The sequence below is a fragment of the Condylura cristata genome, unplaced genomic scaffold, assembly GCF_000260355.1.
Source record: "Condylura cristata isolate star-nosed mole 26May11 unplaced genomic scaffold, ConCri1.0 scaffold00018, whole genome shotgun sequence".
In the NCBI taxonomy this organism is placed as follows: Eukaryota; Metazoa; Chordata; class Mammalia; order Eulipotyphla; family Talpidae; genus Condylura; species Condylura cristata.
This window is the reverse complement of record NW_004567119.1, coordinates 41,754,281-41,776,712: the sequence shown is the minus strand read 5'-3', so window position 1 is coordinate 41,776,712 and position 22,432 is coordinate 41,754,281. Positions and strand designations below refer to the sequence as shown.

General features: G+C 54.6%; 1 protein-coding gene and 1 long non-coding RNA gene across 2 annotated transcripts in view; one reads left to right on the top strand and one right to left on the bottom strand.

Annotated features, from left to right (window-relative positions):
- Positions 1-14,106, bottom strand: part of RASSF5 (Ras association (RalGDS/AF-6) domain family member 5) — a 68,336-nt gene extending 54,230 nt beyond the window's left edge. The window contains exon 1 of the mRNA XM_004685568.2: positions 13,614-14,106. Coding sequence (XP_004685625.1) covers positions 13,614-14,061 — 448 coding nt within the window. The 5' untranslated portion in view covers positions 14,062-14,106. The remainder of the gene's footprint in view (positions 1-13,613) is intronic.
- A 144-nt stretch (positions 14,107-14,250) lies between these two features.
- LOC105853811 lies at positions 14,251-16,475 on the top strand. Its single transcript, XR_001145580.1, has 3 exons — positions 14,251-14,793; positions 15,637-15,800; positions 16,389-16,475. It is a non-coding gene; the product is annotated as an uncharacterized LOC105853811 (long non-coding RNA).
- The last annotated feature ends 5,957 nt before the right edge of the window (positions 16,476-22,432 follow it).

The window sequence follows — 22,432 nt, the reverse complement described above, 5'->3', positions numbered from 1 at the left end:
TGGGATGTGGAGGGGGTGGGGTGGGGGGGTGCAGGAAAGGTTTGCTGGGCCCTGTGCTCCCTCACTGGGGATCAAACTCAGGCCACCTGTGTAGTGGAGACTTAACCCCAGGCCACCAGGGAGACCTTGCTTTAGTTTTGTTTTGTTTTTTTAAAAAACAAAGGGCTAGATTGCCCTTTGCCCCAGACTCAGAGGAAGCTGCTCCTGGCTGTATTTCTGGTAGTAGCGCACAGTCCCCAAGATAAGAGTGGCCCCAAAGCTAGGCACACAGGTGCTTGGGCACAGGTATGCTGGTCAGACCAGAGGTCACAGGAGGCCAGAAGCTGGCAGGTTCAGTCCTATGGGACAACCAGGTTGCTGCACCCAACTGGTTTTTCCACACCTGCTTTGATGTCATTTACATTCAAAGCTCCTATCACCAGTGAATGCCAATGCCAAGACCAGGTGAAAGGAGACTTTTTGCAGTGAGAAGAAAAGTAAACAGATGACGTCTGACACCTCTGGGAGACTCACAAAGGCCTTTTTACAGCTGTGTGCCTGTAGCTTGGAAGCCGACAGTCTTCTGGAGAGACCCAGGCCCACTTCCCAGTGACCCCAGCTGATACACGACTCGCTCCTTGGCAACAGGCTTGCTTAGCGCCAAGTGGAGCCCATGGGCTAACCTAGCCTGGCCTGTTAATTAAGTGGTGTGGTAAGCTCAGTGATAGGAGTGTTTCCAGAGAATGTGTTGAAGAACTGCACGCCCCTCCTCCACACCTGCAGGGGCAGCCTTCAAACCCTTCCTCTTTCTTTGAGACATGGGCCCAGCTTGGTGAAGCCCACACAGTCTTGAGGGCTGTGCCCACGGCCATGAGGAGCCTTTCTGGGAGCACTTAATAGCCGCCAATGAAGGGCTGTATGTGACAAGCACCACATCAACTGCTTCGCATCCAACATCACACTTAATCCACACAACCTCAGTTTGGATTGGGTTAATCTGTAGGAGGAAGGGCCCACAGCGGGGTAGCCAAGATCCAGAGTCTGCTGGGCCTAACTCTCAGCCCATCTGCTTAAATGCCACATTCCAGGAGCTCAGCAGCCCTATAAGTGACTTTAGCTATTCCAGAAGTCCACTGTCCGTGGCCTAGGGCCTGTCGTCTCTGAGGCCACCTTCCCCTCCTCTTCCAATCCATTCAGCCCAAGCCAACACACGCTAACAGCTATGGTGCCCTGACCTTCGCGTTGCCTCTCCAGGCCTGACTGATTGTATTACATCTATAATTCCTTGGGCTGAACAACAAAGGAGCAAGGAAATGATCTGCTGAATAATTCTTAAAGGGAGGGGTGATGACCACGGAGACACCGTGGACATTCAAATCAAGAACTTGGCATCCAGGGCCTTCTCAGTGAGGCCACAGCCTGCATGATGCTATTGATGAGGATAAATTATTCAGGCTGGCTGGAGAATATTTGTCTGCAAATGGAGGTTAGTAATGAATAAAATGCCCACATCTCAAGAGGTTAAATCTTAATCGGAAAAAAGGATATTTTTCATAATCAAGATCACATTGTCTTCTGAACTCTGTTTTCTTAAACATAGCCCAGATATGACTTTTCAGGTTAGTTCCGTCCCTGAGAGTTCGTGTCATGGCCCATTCGTATGCCCACTTAATTGTGGACACAGGTACACATGGAGACACGGAGGGGTGGGGGCGGGGGACAGGGCATGGACCCCAAGGGAAGCTTATGTGCCCCAAAGACCGGGCTGACAAAGAGCAGCAGCTAAAGGTGAGAGAGTGGTGGGGTTTGGGTGAGGGGCTCCCGGCAAGGTGTGGACACCAGCCCTGACAAAAAGGCCGCTGAGACTCAGAATTCCCTTTCTCACTCCCATCAGACAGGGATCTGGAGAAGATAAATGGTACCAAGAACAAAACACCAGAATCATGGACTCTTTAGAGGATCTGCACTTGCAGAAATCTAAGATGTTGTCGAGAGCATGGAACAGCAGGAAGAATCTTCGGCTGCAAGGGAGGCGCCAGGGACCGGTTCTGGGCTTTCCTGGACCTCAGTCCCTTTTCTTTGGAAGAGGGGGAGTAGGTGACCTACAGTTCTATGAAAATCTGGGTTGTTACTGTCATTGCTTCTCGTCTTTCACTCACACCACATTACCCTGCGATCCAGCCGAGGCCAAGGGACTGAATCAGCGCTGAGGAGGGAAGCCCCGCCGGGTCACTGGGCCCTGTCCAGCTGTGCTCTGCCCACATAGAACACAGCCTGTATGTGGGGGTCCCACGTGCACCCCCACTAGCCATGAAGATGAGAAGCCTTTGCCTCAGAAACGTTACTGTTTCCAGGACCTCAGAAGTTGACCCAGGAAGGCCTGACACTCCTCAGAGCCACAGAATGAGCAGAATGCTACCCGAGCCGCCCTATTCCACCCTCCCCGGGGGGCCAAGATTGAGGGGACCCCTGGGCCCTGATTCTCAGCCACAGACAGGTGTGGAAATGGGCTGACCACAGCATTTCAGGTCTGGCCGGTCCACTTCAAACTGGCAGGGACACGCTCCCTGAGACCTGGTCTCTGGGAGGGGGTGTCACCGGGTGTCAGGCGAGTTTGTCCTTTAACGCCAGGCCACCAGAGGTGCCGCACCCGTCCCCATGGGAAAGGCCATGAGGCCAGGCCTTGGAACCCAATCAACCCCGAAGGCCCCCACTTGAAGCAGTTTGGACCTACCTTGAACCAGCGGGGGGGCCTCGGAGCAGACCCTCTGCAGGGCCTGGAGCTTTTCTGAGCCCGAGCGGCTCTTTGGGAGCCTGCGGAAGAGCCGCTGGAACCTGGCCGCGACTGTGCGGAAGCAGGCGTTGGCTGCCTCTTGGTTCCTGCCCTCTGTCATCCCGCTGCTGGAATCAATAGCTTCCTTCTAGGCCTGGAGTCAGGGATGGGTGACAGGGTGGGCAGTCTCTGGCCGCAGGGAGGGCTGGGGCCCCCTCTCACCTGGGGCTTTGCCCCAATCAGCCTGTCTGGCTGCTCTTCCCAAGGAAGTTTAGGCACCTGGGGCCTCGCAGGCCTGCCCCCAGTGCCTCTTGCTCAGCCGAGGTCCTCTCCCTTCCACCTCCCCCAGTGGAAAACTTTCTATTCCTGGGGCTTTTAGCTTGATAAGATAAAAATGCCCCCACCAAGCAGGCTGCAGAAAGAGCCTGCCGGAGCCTCACTTCTCAGCAGCGCCTGTGAGTCTGAAAATCAATGTCTCCAAAGTTCCAACAGACGACCGAAGTGAGGGGTTAGCTCACACGGTGTGCAGGGCCCGGGAGCCCGTTAATGGATTTCTTTGGGGATGGCGGATTAATAATGCTTCACCAACTGGAGAGGCTCCTGTGGGACAAGAGGCTGATTTGCATACTCTGTGCTAAGCTCAGGATGGGCAAGAGCTATCCCCGCTGCTGCCAGGCCCATAAAGAGGCCACATTGCGTTCAGCGGGTCAGACCATGACCGAGACAGACACCTGAGCAGAGGAGAGGTAACAGGTAAAAGGAGGAAGAAAGAGAAAGAAGAAAAGCATGGTCACTACAAAAAGGGCAGGACTGTCCTCTGGCTTGACAGTGGTACTCATAGGGTGCCCCCTCAACTCTGACCCCCAGAAACAACCACTTTCCTGTGGAGAAGTTCCCAGAGGCCCTGTGACCACCCAGTGGTGCAGTGGGGGCCGGTTTCAGCTGCAGGGTGGACATTTGCTGTTTAAGCAGAGGAAGCAGCTCACTGTGGGCACAGGGGGAGGCCACGTGCCATACATCCCTGGGCACCTGTCCCATGGCCCAGGAAGTCCACACTCGCCAGGTCAGAGGTGAGCTCTGTCGCTGCCCCAACTGCCAAGGCCACTTCCTTCCTCTGAGCTGAGGTCACAGGGGACGCTGAAGGGCACCCTATCCCAAAGGCCGTCGCCACAGGCTAGACAGAGTAGGAAGTCCTGGAAGAATGAACTCTGGTCCCTAGAGAAGCTGCCCTATGTCCTGCTTTTCTCACTGGAAATCTGGCAGGAGACCCCATTTTAGATGACCCCTCACTCCTAAGGGCCTCAGTGCTTGTTGCAATTCCAATAAATACTCAATTGCAAGCTTGACAATATAAGCCCGTTGTTTATAAGCCGTTAATACAGAAGTGCCCCCACGACCGCCCTCCACTGGCCTGGGCCTTGGCTCTTGCGCCCCCACGACCGCCCTCCACGGGCCTGGGCCCTGGCTCTTCTCCCTGAAGCTTCCTCAGGGGGACCGGGTGCGTGTGGCCTTTTTTCATGTCCTCCACATTCTGCAGCAAGCGCTGCTCTAGGAGAGCAACCTCAGGTCCTGGCACCCAGTGGGACCAACAACCAGGGTGGCATTAAGGTGCTGCCCTCCTGCTCCCTGTAAGTGGCATCGCCGGGAACCCCCCACTGAGCACAGGCAAGGTCACTACACTCCTCAGCTCCAGGGAAGAAAACAACTTGAGCTGGAGGAATTTTTAATGAGTCACATATAATGGGGGGAACTCCCTCCCCGAACGCCCCAGTTGGGCTCAACGACACCAGCCGCGGCTTTCGACTCATCAGTGTGAAAGAACTGCAGAGACTGGAGTTGGGCCTTTGGAAGGCTCTAGAAACTTCACTCCTGATCCTTTGAAAGCAGGTTAGATTTTCTGCACTAGGGATGGTCGAAGAGGAACACCAATGAAGGTGGGGGATGCCAGTGATAGCCTCTAGTAGCCCCAACATTTAAGCATAGAACCAATGACCTTCTGCTGAAGTGGGAGTCCCGACAAGACCCAGCCTAATTTGAAGAAAGAGTCTTCACTCTCTTACATGCTGGAGTTACAATATATTCTCATCTTGAAATACTCTCTTCATAGAAAGTTACCTCCAGTTTGCTTCTAAAAATGTTCCTCACTAGAATAGACACTTCAGTACTATATACTCAACCCTTTCTCTCAAAACTCATATTACAGCTGGAATCTATTATGCCATTGGAGTAGTAAGGCATCTCTGAGCTTTTCTGGATTTTGAAATATTTTCTTTAGGGTCTCCCTGGTAGTTCAAGGGGTTAAGTCACACTTTATGAAGCTGTCCACAGCCACTGCAGCATGAGTTCGATCCCCGACCCAGCTGACCCACATGACACAGCAGACCTCTTCTGTCTCTTGTCCGCTGCTCCCCTCAGCAGTGTTTCAGTCGATCTGCCTGTTCTGCTCCCCACTCTGTGTCTGATGAATCCTCTCACCTCCCATACCTCTGGCCTTCACCCCAGCTCTTGTATGCATAAAAATAGTAAATCTTAAAAAAAAAGATTTATCGGCCCTCCCTGGTGGCGCGGCGGGTTAAAGCACTGCGCTGAGAAGCTAAAGCCACCTCCGCATGAGTTCGATTCCCGCCTGCCCTGGAGGTGACCACATGGCGTGGCAGACCTCTCCTGACCCGCCCGCTGCTCCCCTCAGCAATGTGCTTCATCGATCTGCCTGTTCTGCTCCCCACTCTGTCTCTGGTGAATCCCCTCACCCCCCGCATCTCTGGCCTGTACCCCAGTTCTGTATGAATAATAAATAAATAAATAAATATTTCTTTAGTTTCAGAAAGGACATAATAGTTTTACCAGACCCTAGCACCCTCATTCAATTGGAACGGAAGGGTGAGCTTCCGTCAAGTCAGCAAAGAAAATAAGCAATGACACACAAATGTGAGCCTGACCTGGAGGGGCTCTCCTGCAACCCGCTGTTTCCCACGGGGCCCCATCACTGTCTGGAGTTAGAGCTGGAGGCCCACTATGCAAATCTTGTTAATGTTCAAGCCATGAACTACAGAAAGATCCCTGAAAGGAGACTCTTTCCGTTGGCTTCCTGATCTACTCACCATCCCCATCCCCATCCCTTCTCAACCTGTTCATTTCACTTTGGTTGCTAATTCGTCCTGTGTCATGAACTCTGGCCTTGGGTCATGGCAAGGAGGAAGCACGGGACAGGCCAAGATTTGCCACCCGCGCTGTATGCCGTCCACACCTACCACCAGAGCAGTGGGGTCAGAGTGGGTTTCTTCAATCTTGGGATTTAGAGAAACTTGAGCTTTTGCTTAAAGACCCGATGGTTTAAACATGCTGAAAACCGACGTATAAGTCAAACGCTAAAAACAGGTTAAGTATTCTCAACTCTCAACAATCTAGGCACCTATGGCTCTCTAACTTGCACGTGGCCCACCCACCCCTTGGCTCACTCTCCTTTTTATTCTGTACCCCGGTTTTTTGACCTCTCAGCCTTCACTGGCAGAGGGAGCAGATGATGGAGGGACTCAGCTAACTTGCACATTTAGCAGTGTGACCTCAGACGGGCGCTCCGTGGGCTTGGACGCTGATTTTGCTAGTCACGATCTGGGTGACTTCAGGCAAGTCTAAGGCTTGACTCCCCACAAACTGTATTTCTTCACCTGTGGGACGGCCACGATCCCACTGGCCATGCCCCCTTGGTAAGGGCTCTGCACGGCTCACCACAGCCTGTGCACAAGAGCTCCCCTGCAGCCAAGTCATCTCTGAGATAAAAGCCTTCTCTGCTCCCACAATTCTTTGTTGTTCCTTGCCAACATTTTCATCCCAGCAGGCCACACGACCTCACTTTGTATCTTCAGCAAACGCCATGATAATTCTTTCCTAGGTCTAGCATCTGGTAGACACGAACTATCAAGGGAGAAGAAAAACTCAGGTAAAGAGCATCGCTCTTCTTTTAAGCCTGTGAACCTGTGTTCTGATTTCTTAAAAGCCCGTGCAAGCCAAGTGTTCATGTCCCAGCAGCCCTAGCCAACAGACATCTGGGTTGGAAGTGTTTGTTCAAGAAATGGGGAGCAGGCAGCTGTGCAGGCCCTCTATGGAGGGGCAGCAAGAGCCAGCCTCGGGGTCACAGTGCGTGGCATTCCTGGCCACCAGGCCTTGTATCCCTGTCCAGAAGGAGCAGGCTGGACTTCAAAACTCCAGTCTTCCCACAAATCCTCAGCACGTCAGCTCCTGCTTGCCCATGTGCTCCATGGGCCTGGCTGGCGGGTGGGTGAAGGTGTAAGAGTCACAGGCCTGTTACCATGACCAGTCTCCTCAGCCAGGACAGAGGACTCCCCATCAAGAGGCTTCGCGCCAAAGGGAGCCTTGTTGTTCTTCCTCCTTCAAAGGCAAAAAAGAGCACCAGATGTGCCAGCTTTCCTGTGGGCGCATCTCTGAAGAACATTCTCTACACCAGGAGACACAGGCAGGCTAGAACAGGCCACACATCCGCCTGCAGCTACTTTAGCCAAAGACCACACCATGGAGAGTTGTGGGGACCCACCAGGCTCTACCTGTGAGGGGTGCTCTAGAAAATACCCCAAAATCACCTCTCCAGGCCCCAGTCAAGTCTCAACCTTAGGGCGGGACTCCCTTTAATGATCCCCCCATCAGCAATTTACTCTGCTTAAACCAGTGCCCCCAGGGAACAAGAACTTCTGCTTGTCTGACATCACCACCTTGGCCTCCAAGCTCTTTCCCCAAAACCTAAATGCTGGCTCAGCTCCTCACCCCAGACCCGGCCCTTGGACATGAGGAGAGAAGCTGCCAAAACTCTTGGGGAAAAACTGAAAGTGACGAATGGCACAGTGTTCTCCCAGTCATGGCTGCCTCCTGGCCGCAGGCCGCACTTCCTGACCCAGCCAGGGCGAGCCCCACCAGGGGTGGGTGGCCTATGGAGCCAGTGGGCCTTTGGGAGAGGCAGAAAGCAGAGGCGGAGCTGTCAGCACCCTGAGGAGGCTGCGGGGCTGGTGTGAGAAGCGCCAGGTCGGGGGCGGGGGAATATCTGTCTGCATGCTTCACACACCCACAGATCCTCACCCGCCAAAAATGGTCACCTGCCCCCTGCGGAATGGGAACAGGAAGGGCCTCCAAGGAGCCAGAGATGGATCTGCAACTTCCTCACTGAACTTAATTGTGTCCAAAGCAGGGCAAGAGTGGCAAGCTGCTCAGTGGGAGACTCTAGTGAGGGGTACATGTGGAGAGCCACAGAAGGCCCTGTGGAAAGCCCCCGGAGAGCAGGAGTGGGGCTCCCCCATCACTGCCCTCCTAGGGGTTCCTCTGATGCAGGTGCGGGGCACAGCCTGAGGAAAATGATGCCTGGAGGGGGCCCAAGGCCACCAGGGCTTGGCCAGCCTGAGAGGTGCTAGGCGAAACCCCCTCAGCCAGCATCTCATCCGCACGCACGGACCTCACGAAGCTATTAGCTATTCTGAGAATGGATGTGGCGGCGAGCGTGAAAACCTGGGTTCTTTAAAGCACCATTGACCTGGGAAGAATTCTGCCTGTGTTGTTCTGATTGCTGGCTGGGCCTGGCCAGCCCCAGGCACCCGGGCACGCTTCTCACGCAGAGACAGTCGCAGAGACAGGAGAGACTCACCGCCAGTCGCAGGCCTGCGGGGCTGGGCTGGGATTGTCTTTCTCCCTGTCACTCAGGCCTGCCTGCTGGGCTTGGCTCTGGCTTACTTACTGGTAAACTTGGGAGGAAGAAAGAGTCCAGACAGAACACTCAGTGGTGAGGGGGCTGTCAATCCACTTCCCCTAATAAAATGTGGGATCAGCAGGAGAACACACACGTTCATTACCAAGTCTAATTAGTCTGGCAGACAAGTGGCATTAATCATTTTGACTGTACCTGGGATTCAATCCCCCTCACTTCATAATCAGAAAATTTCAAGCTTCTGATGAGTCGGTGGGGGGTGGGGGGGTGGACGGGTGAAGCCCACATTTAATCCTTTCACTTTCATCTTTGGAGAAGACAGGAAGCAGGAGGAGAAGATACAGTTGAGGGACCTCAGAAGGCCTCTTTCAAATCATTCTAGGTCCTTTCTCTATGTGTACACACACACACAGACACACACACACTCCAACAGGACTTTTCCAAGGAAACCCCAATTAGAGCCACAGGGGTTAGTGCCTTTCACTGTCAAATTTCCTTAAGCCCACAAAGCTGAACAAGGCCTCCAATCAGTGAAAATACTTGAAGTCACAACCTTCAGCGCTGCTGGAATACGGGAGAAGCTGCCCCTGCCTCCCAAGAGCACACGTGGGTCCCAGGCCTTCTACAGGGAGTCTCAACGTCAGTGTCCCAGAAACCTCTTCTATGAAGAACCCAAGATGCGGCCTGGTTCTGAAGGGCCGGGGACCATCCACTGGGCTCCTGTCCATGCAGGGAGCCTGGAGAAGCCCAGGTACTAGTGCTGCAGAGAACGGACAAGGCCCCTGTGAGACACCAGCCGAGAATCCCGTCCCTTTCCGGAAGGCTCAGTGACCAAAGCCACATACCACCGGGTCTGTCACAGGAGGCAGCCTGGGGTCTGCTTCTCAACCTTACAGTTCCCGCCCCGGGCACCCCTGGCTCTGAACAGCCTGCCTCCCCAGGACAGGCCTACTCGGAGCCTTCACTTCTTCACCTGCCAAGTCTTCCAGCTCCCCCCAACACCCACCCGGCGTTGAGTCAGATTTAGGTTTCCCACTTTCCAGACCATTCCCTGGTCCACAGTGGCTGATACCACCACCAGAACAAGAGGAAAGGTAAAAGGTCAGCTCTAAGCACCTGCTGGGGAGGGGATTCCTGAGAACAAAGGTGAGCTTCTGTCCCTGGCTGGTGGCCATTGGTCCTGGAATTCCGGAAAGGAGAATATTGTGGGGTAGGGCACACTGCTACCCCAGAGCAATCAGGCTCATTCTCACATTCTCCTGGTCTGTCCCCACTCCCCGTGTTCTCCTTTCCTCTTCCCCCTCCCCTTTTCTCTTCTGCCCTCCCCTCTCCTTCCCTCCTCTCCTCCTTTCCCTCTCTTCTCTCCATTCCCCACTAGATTCACTTCTTTAACAAATCAATTTTCCTGGAAGTTTATATAAAGTCTGATCTTTCTTTTGGGTCAGTCCAGCATTAACCAGGACTCAAAGAAGGCGTGAGTTTAATTTAGAGGGAAAATCACCCAAAAGACAGGCAAACAGCAGAAAGACAGTTTTCTAAGCCTCCCCTTATTAAAAGCCCACTTTGCCCACACAGCCTCACGCAGGGTGAGCCTCCCATTCAGACAGATGCATTCTCTGCCTGCTCTCCTACCTGTGTGCAGGAGCAAGGAGATTTAATGGTATAGACAAGCCACTTACCATGGGGTTACGTCCTGATAAACGCAGCATAAGCTGAAAATCTGAAAGCATTGTCAGTCAAAACGCATCTGCTACACCTTGCGTCCCGGGCATCCAGCTTAGCCTCACCCACCATAAAAGCACTCAGACGCACTGTAGCCTGCTCTTAGGCAAGACCATCTAACACAAACCTACTTTATAATCCAGAGTTGACTATTGCATTTTTGGAATACGGTACTGAAAGTAATAAAGCACTTCTGCTTCAAAGTCAGAAGTGTCTTTCCGCCATGGCCAAGCCGAAGCCCTCAGAGTCAAACTGCTGGTCGGAAGCTGCTGTATGCAAGTGACACAAAGACAAGGCACCGAAGCCTCCATGACCTCAAAGCCACCCTTCGAGGCACCCCTCAGCCACAGAAGCACCCCAGGATGCAGAGGCAGAATGGTACTTCTAGAGGACACTTAATGCCTGAACTTTTGGGGATGCTCAAGACTGGCTTCCGCATTTAACTCAACAGCCAGGCAGAGCTTGCAAAGTCACCACTTGGAAAGGTTCCTAAGTCACAGATCCCACTGTTACGCTGCTGGGCGGGAAGGCGAGTGGGTCCTGTCTCCTGCAACGCTCCCACTGCATTTTCCAGGCACTGTTCTAAGCACCTTCCATATATCAATTCATTTAATTCTCATGTTAACATGTTACTTAGTCATATTATTCCCACGCATTAAAAAAAAAGATTTATTTATTTATGCATACAAAACTGGGGTACAGGCCAGAGGCTCAGGGGAGGTGAGAAGATTCACCAGAGACAGAGTGGGGAACAGAACAGGCTGTCTGACAAAGTACACTGCTGAAGGGGGCAGCGGGCAGGCCAGGAGAGGTCTGCTGCACCATGTGGGTCACCTCCGGGGTGGGGATAGAATTCATGCTGAAGTGGCTTTAGCTTCTTAGTGCTGTGCTTTAACACGCCACGCCACCAGGGAGGGCCCTCCCATGCATGTTTTAAAATAAGGAAGTGGGAAATGGAGATTCCCAGGGTCACGAAGAGAAGAAGGTGCAGATCAAACCAGGTCTTCTGGTTCTGGGCCCTTTGCTTAGTCGTTGCCTTTTAAAGTAATATTTTTTACATCATTGTTTTTCAACACAAACAAAACAAACCCACCCCACTATGGAACTAGATCTTCAGCATTAAAAACATGCTCAGGGCTGGCAGTGCAATGGGTTAAAGCACAGCACTATGAAGCTGGCCACAGCCGCTGCAGCACAAGTTCTACTTCCGGCCAGGGAGCTGACCCACAGGGTGCAACAGACCTCTCCTGTCATACCTGCTCTCCCCTCAGCAGTGTATTTCAGTACATCTGCCTGTTCTGCTCCCCACTCTGTCTCTGGTGAATCCTCTCACTCCCTGCACCTCTGGCCTGTACCCCAGTTCTGTATGCATCAGTAAATAAACCTTTAAAAAAACAACAGATGTTGGGTCTGTGATAGCTCCATCCACCAGTCCCCATTTGCACACAGAACATTTCTCAACTGTCTCATCCAGCCACGAGTCCACTCTTAGTTAACTATTAATAATAATAAACAGATGCACTTTTCTGTCGCCCCTTAATTCCAGCTCTGCTCCCTCTCTGGTTTTTAGACACCCCCACTTGGCATTAAACTATGTGGGGGACACAGACACCAAGAAAAGTGAAAAGATTTTGCCAAGTCACACACAGTCAGAGGAACTGCCCATGCACCTTGGTCTCCAGGAGACTGTTGATGAGCTAATCAAAGGAAGTACACAATTGTAATGTGAAATGAGCATAAACTCATCCAGTCATGGAGTAGGGCGCACACACGTGCACACATACCCACACACACACACACACACACACACACACGGGTACACCGTTATCACCAACCCCCACATCAATCAAAACTGTTCAAAATGTTCAGCAATTGATGTAGCCCCCCAGTGTCTTAGCTCAAAGAATTGCAATGAAGCGATTTCCTGGAGTTTCAGCTACACACATAACGTTACAGAGCAGACACTGCCTCCTTCTGCATGTAGGGGTTGGGGGGGCACCGTCAAGGATGGCAGGACCATAAGAGGGCAGAAGCTGCCAAACCATCTGTGGGCAAGTTGCACTGGACTCTACTATAAGGTCAAGGGTATTTACCAAGTGACAGCACAGCCTCTAAATGGGCTGCGCTTTCCTTTTTCATTGGAACCTAAACTGTGAGCTCTGCTGATAGAGAGAGCAGCAGCCACTGGCCCTGCCATCTCTGCCATCTTCCCCTTCCCCTGGACCCTGGCTGGCTCAGCCTGCGCTCTCCATCCCAGACCCAGCTGCAGTGGGAGGGACAGCGCCCTGGCAGCCCAGGCTCTGAACCTCAGGAGAGAGGCGAGAGATGAGGGAGTAGGGCTTTCCTGTCCAGTGTTGTAGTTGGAGGGAGCGAGGGAGCGGAGGGAGCCGTAGGGCTGCTGTTGTGGGGGAAGGGCCTTTGCTGAAAGACACAATCTCAACCCAGTTCCAGAGATGCTTGTGAGGGGTTGTGCCATTGTCTGTGCTTCAAATATTTAAAATATCCATATAGACACATAAACACATGAGTGTGATATTCTGCCAAACACAGCAACAGTGGGTAAGGTGGTAGGGGTGGGGGGACACCCATTAGTGGAATACACACACGGAACTGCAGGAAGAGAAAAACAACCCCCAAGAAGACTGCAAATTTCTTAAGATCCACATATCAGGCTTTGAGAAAAGCCAGCACAAGAGGAGAGGAGGAGGTTGGGGGACATGGGGAGGTGGGTGGAGGGGGGTAGGCAGAGGCAGGGAGTTGGGCAACTGCAGAGCCTGTTGGCAGGTAGAGTCATCTAGGAAGCAGGACACAGCCAAACACCAGAGTCCAAAGGTCTGAGGGGCCAGAGGTAGAAATCAGGAGGGGGCACAGGTCCAGGGTGACCTCTGGCTCTTCTTCATCACCACCTCTGTTTCCCTCCACAGTCTAATGGTCTCCTCCTTGTTTCAACAGGTAACCCTGCAGAGGGGTGTGACATCAGCCCACATGCACGCCTGACAGGCACCACAGGCAACAGGCACTGGTATTAACCCTAACAGCTGGGGTCCAACGACCTTTCCACACCAGTCTCACCACGCACACCCAAGAATCTACAACAAAAGCCAGAGGGTGCTGGGGAGACAACAGGAGGAGACCCTGTTGCTGGGGCCATACCCCAACCTGCCTAGTTGTGTGTGTCCAGGGAGGCCAGAGACTGCACCTTTCGGGGCGGGGGGCGGGGGGGGGGGGGCGAGGTTATGCTGAATCGGTGTAGCCATTCCTGGCAGCAGACGATTGCTAACAGACCCTGGCACTGGGCGGGAGACTAAGGGGCAGCGTCTCCCCCGAGCCCAAGGGCAATGCCCCTCGCCCCAACCCCAGCCGCTGCAGTCCCTCGCCCACCCGCAGGCTGCGGTCTCTCCGCACCCCTCCCAGCCCTGCCCTCACACTCACTGGCGCAGCGCAGCGCCTGCCGCAGCACCTCGCGTCCGCACAGGTCACACCAGCCGCGACCGCTCGGCAGCGCCAGTTCGCTGAAGCAGTGGCCCTCGCCTCGCTCCGCCGGGACGCGGGGATCCTGCGGCTGCTCGAAGATGCTCCGCACGTCGCGGGGCCGGGGCGCCCCAGGCCGCCGCCGCAGTCTCGGCTGCAGACCAGGCCGGAGGGCACGCGCAGGTCTGGAGGCCCGAGACTGGGGCTCCGGGTCCCCCCGGGAGGCTCTCCGAGCGCCGCGTCCCTCGAGCGCCGTGGACAGGGGCGCGGGGCAGCAGCGGCGCGAGGACCGGGTCGCGGGCGGCGGCTGGGGCTCGGGGCCGCTCAGGCTCTGCAGGTATCGCGGCGGCTCTGGGTCTAAGAGCAGCGGATACCGGCGCTGCCCGATGGCCGGGGACGCCATGGCCATGCCGGGAGAGCGGCCGGGCTCCGCCGCGGCTCTCTCCCGAGTCGCCTCGAGAGAAGGGCGGCCCCGGCCCCGCGCGCCCTTTTAGGGACCGCAGCCGGAGGGGCGGGGCGAGGGGCGGGGCGAGGGGCGGGGCGGCGCGCGGAGGCAGGAGGGACCGCCCCGGGGGCCGCGGGGTGGGCTGGGGGCGCCGAGCTGGTGCGGCTAGGGGCGCCTTCCAGGAGCCCACCCTGCGGGACGGCCGGAGGATTTCGGGGTGAAAGGCTCTGTGCAGGACGACTCAAAGGAGGCCTTTTTGCGGGGCGTCCACCTGCAGCCTGGCCCCTCGCGCTCTCCCATCACTTTTCCCGACCCGAGACGACCCTCCTCCCCGCCCGCCAACACGCCCTGGTGAGGGAGCTGGCTGGAGGGGAGGGGTGAGGAACGTGCCCAGGCCGGGTCTCTGGAGAGGTCACCCGTCTGGGGGCCGCCGCCGCCACCCTCCCGGTGTTCCCGCTGACCTCCCGCAGGGAGGTGCCCCTGTGCGCTTCCGCTGCCCGATCGCCAGCCCAGCCCGCGTGGGCCGGGAAAGCCCGGCTCCCTCGGCGCTCCCGCTGCAGCCCGAGTCGCGTGACGCGCAGGGACGCGCTCAGGGACGCTTCCAGCGCTGACCTCTGGACGCCGCCTTGGCAGCGCGGCGCTGTCCGCGTGCGACTTTCGCTCTGATTGGATTTCCCCTCTGTGCAGCCCTGCCGGGTAGGACGTTGCTTTCCGGGAAGACGGGGTATGGCAATCGGATCGCGAGTCCAGTACCCCGCGGCTGGAGGCGTCTGAAGTTAGAGCCCCCTCTCCCCATAGCTGCCCAGTGATTACTGCGGAAATACCAGCCCCGCAGCCCTGTTTGTATCGGGGCAGTTCACCGGTGGGCCCTAAAGAGAGAACCCTTTTCTAGCCGCACCGGGACTAGCTCAGCCCCGCCCCCCAAGTTCTTCTGTCCCATCTTGAAGATTTGACTTTTAAAACAAGTCCAAGTTTTAAAATTTTGAACACACTGTTCGGCATTTTCTCTCCACCCTGCATCTGGCAAATTCTGTAGGCTGCCCTGTCCTGATCAGCACTTTACCTATGAAGATAGCCCCGTCTCTCAGCTGGGGAGCAGGCCAGCCCAGGCCGCTTAGATCTTTGCCTGTGTCCTGTCACAGACCCAGTGGCAAGCTAGGCCCCTCCCAGCTTCTGCAGGTTTGCTGCTGTCAGTGGTCTGGGGATGGGGACTCAAGAAGATGATCTTGCCATCCTCGGCAGCTCCCCCACTCTGACTCCCTGGTCACTGCTTAAGACTTGGGGCCCTTTGGTCATTTTTGTTTTTCAGCAGAGGTCGTTTTAGCAACCAACTTTGGCAAGAGTCTGAATTCTTCTAAAATGCAGGCTCCTCTCTCCTTCCCAGGAGAAATGGTCTCCCCCTGGTGTCTGGTAGCTGAATATTCACTTTTGCTTTGTGTTTTCCCTTTGGAGGTAATTTTTAGGTAATTCCTAAACTCTCTAGAGTTTGGTGGCCTGGGAATTCCCAGCCTGCACTGGCTCATGGTTTCTCCTCCACAGTGGTGGCCAGAATGGAGTCACCTGCCAGGGAAGTTGAAGCCGAGGACAATACACGGCCCGGATCACAGTAGAGGCTGGAGCACCTCACCTCATAAGGAGCTTTCTGTGTAGCTGGGTTGTGGCCTGTAGCTGCCCACAGTGACACAACGAACAAAGGAGATGAGGTGGGGAGCTTGACAGGAGCCACCCTGCACCCCTCTTTACCTTCATCTGCACCATCTGAACTGTGCTTTCTCCACATCAGTGGTTTCCAAACACAGGCATCACAATTGTCTGGAAGTCTGTTATCTCAAAGGGTGCTGGACTCCACCTTGGAGCTAGGAGTCAGTATCAGGGACTAAGAGGTTTTGTGTGTGTGTGTGTGTGTGTGTGTGTTTTAAAGATTTATTTATTTATGCACAGAGAACTGGGGTATAGGCCAGAGGTGCAGGGGCGGCGACCGGATTCACCAGAGACAGTGGGGAACAGAACAGACAGATCAACGAAGTACACTGCTGAGGGGAGCAGTGGGCAGGTCAGGAGAGGTCTGCCACGCCATGTGGGTCACCTCTGGGGCCGGGGATCAAACTCACACTGAAGTGGCTGTGGCCAGCTTACAGTGCTGCGTCCTAACCCATTGTGCCACCAGGGAGGGCTGGTTTTGCATTCTTAACAAGCCCCCAGGTGGCATTGATGCCAGTGTTCCAGGGACTCCACTTTGAGGAGCTAAGACGGTGATAAGAGAATGGGCTTCTCTTTTTTTCCCCCCATAGGACAGCTGATCTTCTGTGGGGAACAAAAGGGAAAAATCCATAGTGGATTCTGTTCCTGGATGCTTTTAAACGAATGATTAAAAGAAAGTCCAATCTGCCTTTGTGATCTCTCATTCCCACCTCTCCCACATTTTTTCCTGCAAGCAGTTCTCTCAGGGTGGTTAAAGAAACCTGTGTTGCCTATACCTGTTCTCTTGTGCCTGTTCTCTGCTCTCCACCCATCGCTCTGCATTAAGACTCCTTCGTAGGAGTGGGCTGGACAAGGTCCAGGGTGTGGGCCACGCTGGAGTTCTGGATGGCAGCTTGGTGTGTTAAGAAGGGACCAAGCAAGGAATTTAGCAGTTTGAAATGGCATTTGTTAAAGAATGGCTGGCAATCTCCATCTTTGTATCCTCCACACCAAGGATGAGCTGGGCAGCACAGCCCATGTGCCCATGAGAGGGGCTCCCGGGACACTCTCCCCTCTGGCCCTGCACAGGGAGTGCTCTCTGGAATCACCAGGCATAACCCTCTTCCCAGTGGCCTGAGCCGTGCAGGAAACTGCCCTGGGTTGGTGTCTCTGCAGCAACTCTAATTTGGAGGAGGAATGGGCCGCTCTCAGGGCTGAAGATCGTGGAAGGCCAGACCCTGTACTTGGCTTCTGGGATGGGAACAGAGATGAAAAATGGAGATAACATAACTCTATGCAACCAACCCAAAAAAGTTCATCAAGTTATCTTAAGGTTCATCTCCCTGGGCCAAGAGATTAAGGTCAGGGGAGGTAGTTGCCTCCCCCAAGCCCTAGCAGGAGACTCCCTGCCTGTGACTCACCTCCTCTGCTGCCCTCTGTCCCAGCACAGTCCCTTGTCCCCACCACACATGTGCACACACACACACACACACACACATGCAACGCAGAAGCACTACCTCTGCTCAGTCTCACTGTGGGCCCGGAGGACGCCAGTCAAGCCCACCGTCTGCTGAGACACCATCCACCGGGAGTTTCCCTGGGTGAGCAGATCCTCACAGCCACAGTTTTCTGTGTGTGACTCACTCCCAAAGAGCGCGTGTGCTGTTTTCTTCTGGACCAAGGACAAGGATTATGACAGTGTTTGAGCGTGTGGTGCATGTGGGGTCACCACAGAGTTGACCCCAGAATGTGCTGGTTCCCGACTGGGTGAGCCCTTAAGGAAAACAACAGGACAGAGTGCGGCCTGAGTTTCTGAAGTGGAAATTTTGGGTTTGTTTGGCTTTGAGGCATTTGGAATTGCCTGAAATTCCCACTTCAGATATTTCCACCGCCCAGGGATTCTGACAGGGGGAGCACTGGGCTGGCAGGGAGGTCAGGTCTCACAGCGTAAACAACCCAGTCTCAGCGCTTTGAATCACAAGCTCTTTTGCTACTCACACTGCATGTCCTTCACTGATTGGCATGGACACTCCCCAGCAAGGCACTCATGGAACTGCCACCTGGCCCCCAGTTCCGGTCACTACACAAGAGAGAAGAAGACAGTGCCAGGCCCGGCAGCAGCTCTGGGAGTCCCTGTAGCTTCAGCTCCCAGCTCTTTGACCAGGACACCTATGGGCCGGGTGGGCCACACCACACAGCCTGGGGGTGGGGCCACACTTTCTATGTAACTGCACTCTGTGCACATTAGCACAATGATAGAATTACCCAGGGACCTGTCAGAATGGGACTGTGTTGCGTAGTGGCCCATGATGGGTTCGTGGCCTCTGAGGTACAGGAGCAAGAAGCCCGATGCTCCCTCTGCTCAGAAGGAGGACCAGATGGAACTACCCAGCAAACGGCGCTCATGGCCAGGGCAGTCTCTGAGGGCCAGAAGAGCCGCTAGCTTCACAAGTACTTAAACTCCACAGCCGGTGACCCTCGAGGCTCTGAAGGGACAGCGTGAAATGGGCATGTTACCGAAGCTCATAGTTGTAGTGGGGCCAAATAAACGTGCCAGCACTGAAGGCCGCCAGGACTTTAGGGACGAGAGGGTGGCAGAGGTTGCTGTTAGGCGGGCGGGCCAGGAAACGCCGCCCTGAGGAGCAGGCTCTGAACACAGATGCTATGGAGCAAGGTCTCTGAGCACAGGTAGCTCAGGTGGAGGGAACGGCAGGACCACAGCCCTCAGTTTCCCAAGTTTTGTGATCACGAGTCAGTTCTGAATGTGGATTCCTGGACCTCATTTTCCCATGCTGTAAAGAGATGGGCTTGCATTTTATAAGAGAATGTAAATAACATGCCTCAGACCGCACTTGAAAATGGGCATGAGACCATTGGCAGTTGGAATCGTCAGTGCCGCCCAGAGACAGTCCAGGGAAACGCGGTTCCCTGCTAACTGGGGTGCAGCTTCTGCACCCAAGGGCAGCGCTGCATACACGGCTCAGCTCCCCAAGAGTGGGTGTTGCGTGCGATGTGTAATGGGGTCGGGAATACCTGCCATCGCTGGACTATGAGCAGGACCATGACGAAACGTCAGGAAGTTAAAATGCTGTGCGAGCTCCTTGCAAAATACCACGTTAGCCACCTCTGCCCAAGACCCGTGGGCTGAGTGCCCAGCAGGTAGCAAGAGTCCTTGGGTCCAGTGGCTTCATCTTCTCAGCGACTCTGAAATGGCCCCTGTTTTATTTTACCACCAAGAAAACAGAGGGGCAGTCTCCCTGGGGGCTCAGGGGTTAAACCCACAGCAAGATCCAGCTGTCACCAGCCACTAGAGCCCAAGTTCTATCCCTGGCCAGGGAGCAGACCCACAGGGTGCAGGAGACCTTTCCTGACCCCTCTGCTGCTCCCCTCAGCAGTATTTCAGTACATCTGCCTGTCCTGCTTCCCACTTTGTCTCTGGTGAATCCTCTCTCTGTCCTACACCCCAATTCTTGAATACATAAATTAATAAATTAAAAAAAAAAGAAATTCAAAACAAGAAAGAAAATAGAGGGACACAGAAGTCATGTGAAGGTCCCCCCCACCCTGGGTTATCACACCCCGAATTCAAGCCCAACTCAAATCCATGATGTTGCCTTCGAGCACCCAACTACTATAATAAAAAGGGCAGGTAGAATCTCTGACCTCACTTTATGGGTATCGTTTAAAGCAGCAGCAAAATCTTTCTGTTGAAATCCTGTTCACCTTTCAAGGTCTATTTCAAATGCCAAGTCCTCCACAAGGCCTTCCCAGGCACACCCAAGAGTTCAGCACCTTTTCTTCTGGGTTCTCAGAACAAGTAGCTTGTACCTGGATTTAATCTTGCCGTTGTTGGAGCATTAACACTGTCCCTACAGCTGAGCTTTTGCGTCTCTGCTCCTTCGCTGAGGCCTTCCTGACCTTTCTACCCAACCACAGGGGAAGCAGGAGGAACTTGTGGATGTTTGATGAGAGAACTCAGCAGTAGCTCCAGCCTGCACTTCCTCTTAACATCCCTTCAGGCTGTGGTGGGAGTGGGGAGCCAGCTGGTCTAGGGAGGCTAGCAGAGACCTAAGGGGCTGGCTGGAAGTGGGGGCAACATCCCCCAAAGCTGCTGATCCTGGGTGGGCTTCTGGCCCCTAGGGGCCAGAAGCTAGGGATGAGGGCAGGCGAAGCACCAGCCTTGTTCTAGGCCATGGCTGTCCTGTGGCTTCCGGTGTGTCACCAAACTCATCTCCCAGGGAAGCAGCTGGGTGGGAACAAGAAGAGCGAATCAGGGTGAGCCCCAGACCAGGGACAGGAGGGCTTCTGGGAAGGTGTCCCTTCCGGGGGCACGGAGGGTTGTTTCCAGAGTTAAGAGGTGCCTCCCCTACCGCGTCTGAATTACAGAATTTCTCTGAGCCAATCTGCCAGGCCTATGATAAGGTTGGTTTGTGTGTTTTCTTCCTGGGTTGGGAAAACTCAGATATTTCAGGCAGATATGTCAGCAGTTTTTCCTCCTCAGAGGGGCGGCTCCACGTCATAGACAATTACATTCCTGCCCTCAGCCGGTCCGGGCCCATCGCTGTGGAAAGAGGACAGGGGCTGGGGCTGTGACAGACCAGTGAGCAGAGAGAACTAGGTGACTCCCCAGGCCACCCCAGTCCACCACACACACACACACACACACACACACACACAGCTATCTCTTTGCCTGGTTCTGCCTTGTTCCCCTCATTTCCGCCTCTTTTCCTTCCCCATCTCTTTCTCCCCTGCCTGCATCACCTCCTGTTCCTCCCTCCCTGTCCTTTTCTTAGTCATCTCACGTCATCTCTCTCTCGTGCAGGGAATGGCCCCTGCTCTGGGGGCTGATGCAATTTGGACCTTCTACTTGGAGTTACCCTGGGCCACCTCCTCCCACCGCTCTCCTGCTTAAGTACTTTGGAGATGGAGAGATGGTGGCCAGGGGTCACCCAAGCAGGCTGGATGTTAACTCACTAAGCCTGTCCCTGGGGCTGGCTTTCCGGGCACAGCTGTGGGGGTTGGGTGACGGGGTGGGGCAGGGCACCTAGTTCCATGCCCTCCACAGCACTTGGCACAGGGCCTGGGCATCCTCACCCTGGGCAAGAATCACCAGGGAGGTTCTCCAGTACCCAGTGCCTGAGCCACACCCTGCCAGTAAGATCCAGGAGGTAGGTGGGGCACCAGAAACTGTGCCTGAGCCAGGACAGCAGCCTAGAAAAGCTCAGAAAAGCTCCTGAGGGGTGCAGAGACCAGTCCCGCGCACCCTGGGCGACACAGCTGGCCCTCCAGCCCGGCCTGTGTTCCCATCTGCCCAGCAAGCATGCCCTGTGTCAAGCCTTGGGTGCTTGCTGGGAAGCTGATTGCCGGACACACACCACATCTCGTTGCCAGTCTGTGCGGTGACAGCCCTGCGTCCCCACCCACGCTGGCCATCGCTCCACGAGTGCAGGGGCGGGAGGCATGCTGAGAACTCACGCTGTGCTCCACGCACTTTATGGAAATACCCAATCTACTTCTGCCTATAGCTTTGGGTTATCTTCCCTTTTACAAGTGAGGAAACTGAGGCACAGTATTTTCACTCCACCACCGCACAGGCACCACAATGGTCTCTTTGCAAATGCACTGGACTATGGTGATGGCACATGGGTAAAGTGGTGGTGGGAAGCCCACAGGGATTACAACTGAGATAGAAAAAGGCACAAAATGATGTAAAAATAAACTATTATATTATTAAAAACAAAACAAACAAAACACTAGTTGCACTCCATGTGACGCCTGCTTCCCTGAGGTTAAAATCAGGAGTCTCCTCTCTGGGGCTCACGTTCCTGTCATTCCCACCATGCCTAGGCAGGCACCTCCTGCTGCCTGGGATTCCCGCCATGCCTGCTTTGCTAGGTAACTGCTCATCTGCTGAGATGCCCTGTGGAGCTGCCTGTCCTGGCACCCTCCTGTGATGACACAGAGGGGCTCAGAGGCTGGGCCCCCCCTGGGCCATGAAATGCCTCCTTCAAGTTGAGGTGAGTCGCCAGGGCAGTCTGAGTGATAGTGTCCCCCACCTGGCCTGGGGCCTGGCATTGCCCAGGTGCTCAGTTCTTTCACCTGAGTGCTAGGCTGGGAATCAGCACAGAGAATAGAGGGGACTTTGAAAATTTCTGCAGTTACCTGAACTACCAAGGTTCTTCCCATCCTAGGCCTCAGTCTGAGTCTTGCTCCCACTGAGACAGCTGAGAAACTGTGGGATTTGCTGTGGACAAATGAAGTTGCACAGATCTGAATACCTTCCCCAGACACCTTTCTACCTTGGAGACAAGGAATGTTCATAGCCACCCCAGGTGTGAACAAACAGGTCCAGGACACAGTGTTTGTGACATATTTTGACAGTGGCAAGGAATTTGGGAAAGGAGAAGCAGTAGGTATGGATCTGAGGTCACCACTTCAGGCCCCAATTCAGCTTCCCAGATGATGGGGCAGGGGAGAGGGAAAGGGAAAGGAAGTCCTCTCAGCAGGCAGCTTCCTCAGTGTCTTCAGGAAACTGGAATCAGGAGGTGGCCATTCATGCCTCTGCTTCTGGATCCTTCCGCTCATAGATGCCCACCTGTGCCCCAGGGCCTTCCCTGCCTCACAGACAGCCCAATGAGAACCAGTCAGAACAGAA